General features: G+C 35.1%; 1 protein-coding gene across 1 annotated transcript; it reads right to left on the bottom strand.

Annotated features, from left to right (window-relative positions):
• Window positions 1-259: 259 nt before the first annotated feature.
• LOC145676175 (uncharacterized) lies at window positions 260-5,618 on the bottom strand. Its single transcript, XM_081747080.1, has 2 exons — window positions 5,411-5,618; window positions 260-1,123 (listed from the first exon to the last, which is right to left on the bottom strand). The coding sequence occupies exon 2, from the start codon at window positions 1,121-1,123 to the stop codon at window positions 428-430; it is 696 nt and encodes a 231-aa protein (XP_081603206.1). The 5' UTR covers window positions 5,411-5,618; the 3' UTR covers window positions 260-427.
• Window positions 5,619-5,994: the final 376 nt, after the last annotated feature.

The raw sequence follows: 5,994 nt of genomic DNA, 5'->3' as shown, positions 1-5,994 counted from the left end.
CTATAACACTGGTAGACTAATGCAGCTAAGACGTTCTCTTTAGAATACAATTATAAAACTAAACACTTCATTGTAAGTCAAAATTACAAATTACACATATAATAATTACTTAGCTGCCGATGCTCCCGCGGGTACCCCAATTGACGAGCTCTTTAAACTACAATATGAATCCGGTATCCCATTTAAAACTCTGTAAAATATTAACACCAACCATTTTGAGGCATCCTTGCAATCTAGCCCAGGTACATTCTTTGAGAACCATCGTTTTAGATCTTTAAGTGAAAAATATGATTATGCGACAGTGCCGCAAAATTTACAATATTGACAATGTCTCGTGTTTTGTGCTTATATATAGTTTATTTAAGAACTGATTATTACAAACACACGATTCATAACAACTTAAACATTCATCCTCCCTCTTATGAGCTTACACTTTTTTGCTATAAGGCAAACTGAGAGAAGACTCTGGATTAATATTAGCAACATTCACCAGTATCTCTTGCAGTACTTTGTTAGCTGTATCGTCGTCCAGTTTCCAGGCTTCCCTTAAATCCTTCTGCACCGTGGTTGCTATTGTCTTTTCATCATAAGGAATAGCATTCGTGTGTGTTGTCATTATGACCACCGAATTAGGCGATGCATCTGCGATGATATCTGAGAAATAGGAAGCTGCTCGACCACTTAAATCATGAACGTCCTTAATCAGAACAACGCGATTCATTTTTAGAGAACAAAAAGTTTCAATGTAAAATCGTTTCGCTTTCTCATCAGCTTTGTAATCACGGCCAACGAAAGTTTCAGCGACACGACTTGCTCCAACGAGTTTCTCGGATATATTCACCAATCCACTCACAAGTCTTTCAGCAATTTTACCAGTGTACTGGTCCGTTTGGATGACCAACACAGCTGGTTTACTCGCGTTGTTCATGGCGATTGGTTTTAGTGTTCTGTATATTGTGAACCACGTATAATTCGTCTGTGATTTGAATTCAGCTCTCATTCTTATAATATGTTTTTGCAAAGTGTCTAATTTATCTGTCTTCTTGTAGGAGTTCAGACCAATTATACCAATACCTGCAGCACACAGAGCGTAGAATACTGCCAATTTTATACCTGCAACCATCTGTAACAAATATGAGAAAGAAATAAAAGAAATATAAATTGCTTCTGAGCTTTTCAAAAGAAACTATTTGCCAACTGTTTAAGAACACGAGGTCAAATTTATATCATATTTAAATTCCCATTTCTGGTAGAAATACTATCCTAATATTTTCTACGCCCTTTTTTCTTTTTTGACGTAAGATTATATCGCACCCCCGGTGGAAGACTGTTACAAGTCAAAATACACATTTGTGAGAACATGGCTCTTAAAGTTTTTATTCTATCAAAATCGCTCCTTAGAATTCTGGTATATCTGCCATCTAGGAGTTAATTTGATTAGTTACGTTTCTGCGAAAATTCCACCAGGTAGATCTGATCTATCTCTCTCTCTTTTAAGCTATAATAACTCGAAATTTCCATTTTTTGAGTTGTAACACTCTTCCACCGGGCGTGCGATATACAAATATTCCACTTGAGGGAAACCACCAGAAATAATTGTTGAAATATTAAAATGTTTTTACTAATTATCTTCTAACTCCTTTTAAACTCTTATTATTCTTGCTTCTTCCCACCACTGAGTACAGCCTTATACCTATATGCCATAAATAATAGACATAAGCAGTTAAATGCCATAAATAATACATACACAGTTAAATGTCATAAATAATATACATATAGAGTTAAATGCTATAAATATGTAATGTAACTGCAAATTGTAATATTCATAAGAATTACAAGTGTGAAATTCACACACCAACTTATGATAGGTGTTTTACGACAATTGCATAGTAATGAAACACTACTTTCAGCACTGTTGATATATTTATAGATTATTTACATTTTTTTTAGTCTATGAATAAGTTTCTTAAATATTATTGTTCATTTGTGAAAAATCTTAGCTGTAAATTTTCAAAAAAAAAAAAAAAAAAAAAACTCAAATTATTAATCTGCAAAATTTTATGGAGAAAAATATATAATTGCAGTTTGTTTTGCTTATCAAAAAATGTCACAACAAAGTAGGAATACTAACTAGTAAATTAGTGTTTAGTTGAATGCTAAAGTGAGCCATTTTCACTCACTACCGAGAAAGTTTTAAGCTAGCCTGTTTGTCACCAGGTACATATCCAGTGGGTGAGTCCGACATTTCTGCAAATTTAGTATAATTTTAGGGGTAATTTTACAAATTTTAATATAATTTATCCCAATATTGAATTCATAACCCCCAAAACCACTCATAATAAATTCTAGCATACGTCCTTATTTGTCACCTATAAATGGCTCATATTAACAAGCGAATTACATGCGGAAGTGTTACAAGCCGCTCATAAGTCTACTTCACTTTTTTAATTACTGCAGTATCAAATAATAATAATAGTAAATTCTGTCTACAGAAATTCACCAGTCCATCTCTCCTTTCATTTCTTTCGCCTAAACCATATTTGCCCACGATACTACCTTCCTGGTTTTCTACCACAATTGAATTGAAATGTTCCATTCGAATCACGCATGCACCTCTTTTCTCCCTATCTATAATTTCTTCTATTTTCTCATAATTTTCCTCTACTTCTTCAGTTGCATGCGAAGTCGTCGGTGCATATGTCTGTATCACCACTAGATCCTTCGTTTTCCCTTTAAGTCTTAACATCATAACTCTATCATCAATAAATTCTACTTTCACTACCTTCTCCTTTAAGCACTTCCCAAGAATTATTCCTACACCATTATGACCGTCCTTTTCATTACCGAAGTAAAACATTCTATATCCTTCGCTGTTCAACACCCCATTACCTTCCCATCCAAGGATGTTATAAAATAGAGGATCTGCCCATACAACAAAATCGTGAAGCCATACGTCACAGCTTCGTCACAGCTTCCTACTCTGCCCACTCCGCACCACTAAAATCGCAATGTTTCGAGTCAACAATCATGGCGGAAACGAGAGTAACCAACTAGATGTTCCGGCTCAGACGATGCTCGGTTGTTTTTTTGGCTTCACTGATTTCATATGATAAAGATACGTATGGGCAGAACCTCTATTTTATAACATCCTTGTTTCCATCTAACTTCACAAACTCCTACCAAATCTAGATTATTTTGTTTTATTTCTTTTTTAAGATTTTCGAATTTTCCTCCCTGTAACGTAGTGACCGATAAGTATACATTTAAAAAACAAACTTAAGCATCATAAAGTTTGTTGATCCTTAACCTCAACTTGATTTAAAATTACATTTACAAAATATTATTCAAGTCTTTATAATTTATCAACCATAAATTAATCTATTAGTTATTGGCACGTACTAATTTTTATATAATCTGGCTTAATACAAGATAGAAGCTCAATGAATTGTGGGTCATTCAGATACCAAGTCGATTAACCCCATCAAACGAGACTTCAGTAGTGAGCATTTTAGTAACTTATTAGATACAATGGGCCTTATGCAAAGTTGTTCTGATGCGTGATTAGTGACATACTAATGAGTTGGGGGGGGGGGGCTTATGCAGAGTCGTTCTGACGCGTGATTAATGCAATGCTAAGGAGTTCAACTAACATGTTTCCTGCAATAGTCAGGCCTTTAGTACGACGCTAATCATACGTCAAAACGACTCTGCATATGGCCCAATGTATTTAAATAAGAGTAATCAGAACGTTTACGCATTCCAGTGGCAAATTGTTACATTATGGAGTTAATCAACTTTGCCTCTGAAAAGAATGTACCTTTTCCAAGTCAAAAACGTGTAGAACTAAAGAAAAGACAAAAAATGGAGTTAATCGGTTTGGCTACGACCCGCTCGGGAGAGTAATACTCCCGGAAGTACGGTTTCTTGTGCGCTACCCTAGCCAGCTGTTTTACGCGCTACTCTACCCAGCTGTTCTAAGTTGGTCACAATTTATATCATGGGGATCAAGGTGGAATGAAACGAGGCCTGCGGAGCTTCAAACTCGTTCCTCCTCCTCCTCCTACTACTACTCCTGCTACTACTACTACTACTATTACTACTACTACTACTTATCTGCACGAAAGTTAGTAAATCACTTTTTTGAGTATTATTTTCATCTTATTTTAATAAAAAGTGTTATGAATTTTTTTTAAAAAAAACTTTCCTTAGACCGGGTTTGAACCTACGCCAAAAGCGATTTCCGTTACTATCCCATAGCGCTAGCACACTTTTTTTTGTAACTTACTTAAACTACTTATTACTAATTTTACTTTACTCGTTTAACTCGCTTTTTCAATCACCTAGAACGGTAGGGACACGAACACAGAAATATCGAGGACAGTTAAAATCACAAAGGCTCTTCCACCGGGAATTGAACCCGTGACTCCGTACACCAAAGATGCACGTGCTAGCCACAAAACCAGTGGGGGGGCTACACTCGGCCAAGAGGACGGACAGCAGCAAGCCTTTGATTTTGATATATATATATCAAGAAACAGGTAACGCCAACCTATCAGAACCGTGTATTTAACTTCTACTTCCGGGAATATTACTCTCTCGAGCTAGTCCTGTTTGGCTTCTGAACGCCTCAATTGTGCTATATTGTTCTTGTATTGGTAATTTCCATGCATATATTGATATCTACAATACCTCTTCATTATTGCAGAAGTGCTACATTCAATAACAACTAAACCATGTAATTTATGGCATTCTTCATTAAACGCAAGCAGATTAGGCGCAGATAACATCTAAACTTCAACTTTGAGAAACCGTTGGATACACTGCAGTAGTGACACTCTCCGCTCCCCTGTCCTATCGCACTCGTCCAGTAACTGAGGTAAATACAACACTAGTGCCCAGCCAAACTCAACACTGATGTCCTGGTCAAGTAATACTATTTATGACCAGGGGCGGATCCAGGGGGTCTATTAGGGCGAGCGATCACCCCCCCCCCCCAGAAGAGGAAACTTTCTTCTTTTACATATATAAGTAAAACCCATCCCAGAGTTTGGAGCTCTTAAAAGTAGCTCTACGTAGCAGTATTACAACCCCCCCCAGAAGTCCGTCCTGAATCCACCCCTGTTTATGACTGAGAAAAAATGGAACTATACTACAATTCGTTGTGGTCTTGTTATAAAAATGTGAGGTTTTACATCTAATGATTATGCTTCCTTCTACCGTGCTTGTAATTTTTTTTATGATGCACGCTGCATATTTAACAATGTACTAATCTGACCTCTTAAATTCTATTGACGTTCAGTGTTTTTAATATTCTATTATGGTGCTTGCACAACAGAAGTTAGTTTTAAAATAAATTGAATTTAAGCAAATATTCGTAATTCTATAAAATTATGTATCACCTAAAACTTACATTGAAATTTCTGAAGAAGTAACACGTTTTGCTTTCCAAAGAAATTTGATCTGGTCCAGTAATGGTGAATGAGCATTAATCACAAAAAACAAAAACTTAAACGAATATTAATTTAGAAATTATAGAATGTAGAAGAGTTTCCATCAAATTTTGAAAAAAAGCACGGGATTTTGCCCGTTGATCTGTGAATTAGCAACAGATTAAACAAAAACTCCAATTGTATGACGAAACAATAACGACTATTATAACATTATAAAAACATTAATTGTTATCTACGACACATATATAGCATGTCAAATCCTTATTAGTTATAACTAAGGTCCGGATTTGTATGTAAAAACATTTTTTCAAACACTTACAAGGCCAAAATAAAGTTTATTATCCCAATTAAGGGCCTGCAGGTGTAAATTACAAATTTTATTTCACATAAAAAATACATATTTTCTGAAAATGTTATGTAAATAAATATTTTGGACATTTTTATAATGAATACATATTTTTAATAATTTTTCCGTTATTTTATTCTAAATTTTACAACGAATTGGCCTTTTTTTTCTCGAAAGAAATTAACATAGGGAAAAGAA

Source organism: Thermobia domestica, chromosome 18, assembly GCF_964235325.1.
Source record: "Thermobia domestica chromosome 18, izTheDome1.hap1.1, whole genome shotgun sequence".
Taxonomy (NCBI): domain Eukaryota; kingdom Metazoa; phylum Arthropoda; class Insecta; order Zygentoma; family Lepismatidae; genus Thermobia; species Thermobia domestica.
The sequence above is the reverse complement of the archived record's forward strand: the minus strand, read 5'-3'. Positions and strand labels throughout refer to the sequence as shown.

Excerpts from the sequence above, each read along its gene's own strand:
- LOC145676175 (XM_081747080.1), bottom strand. The coding sequence starts at position 1,123 with ATGGTTGCAGGTATAAAATTGGCAGTATTCTACGCTCTGTGTGCTGCA.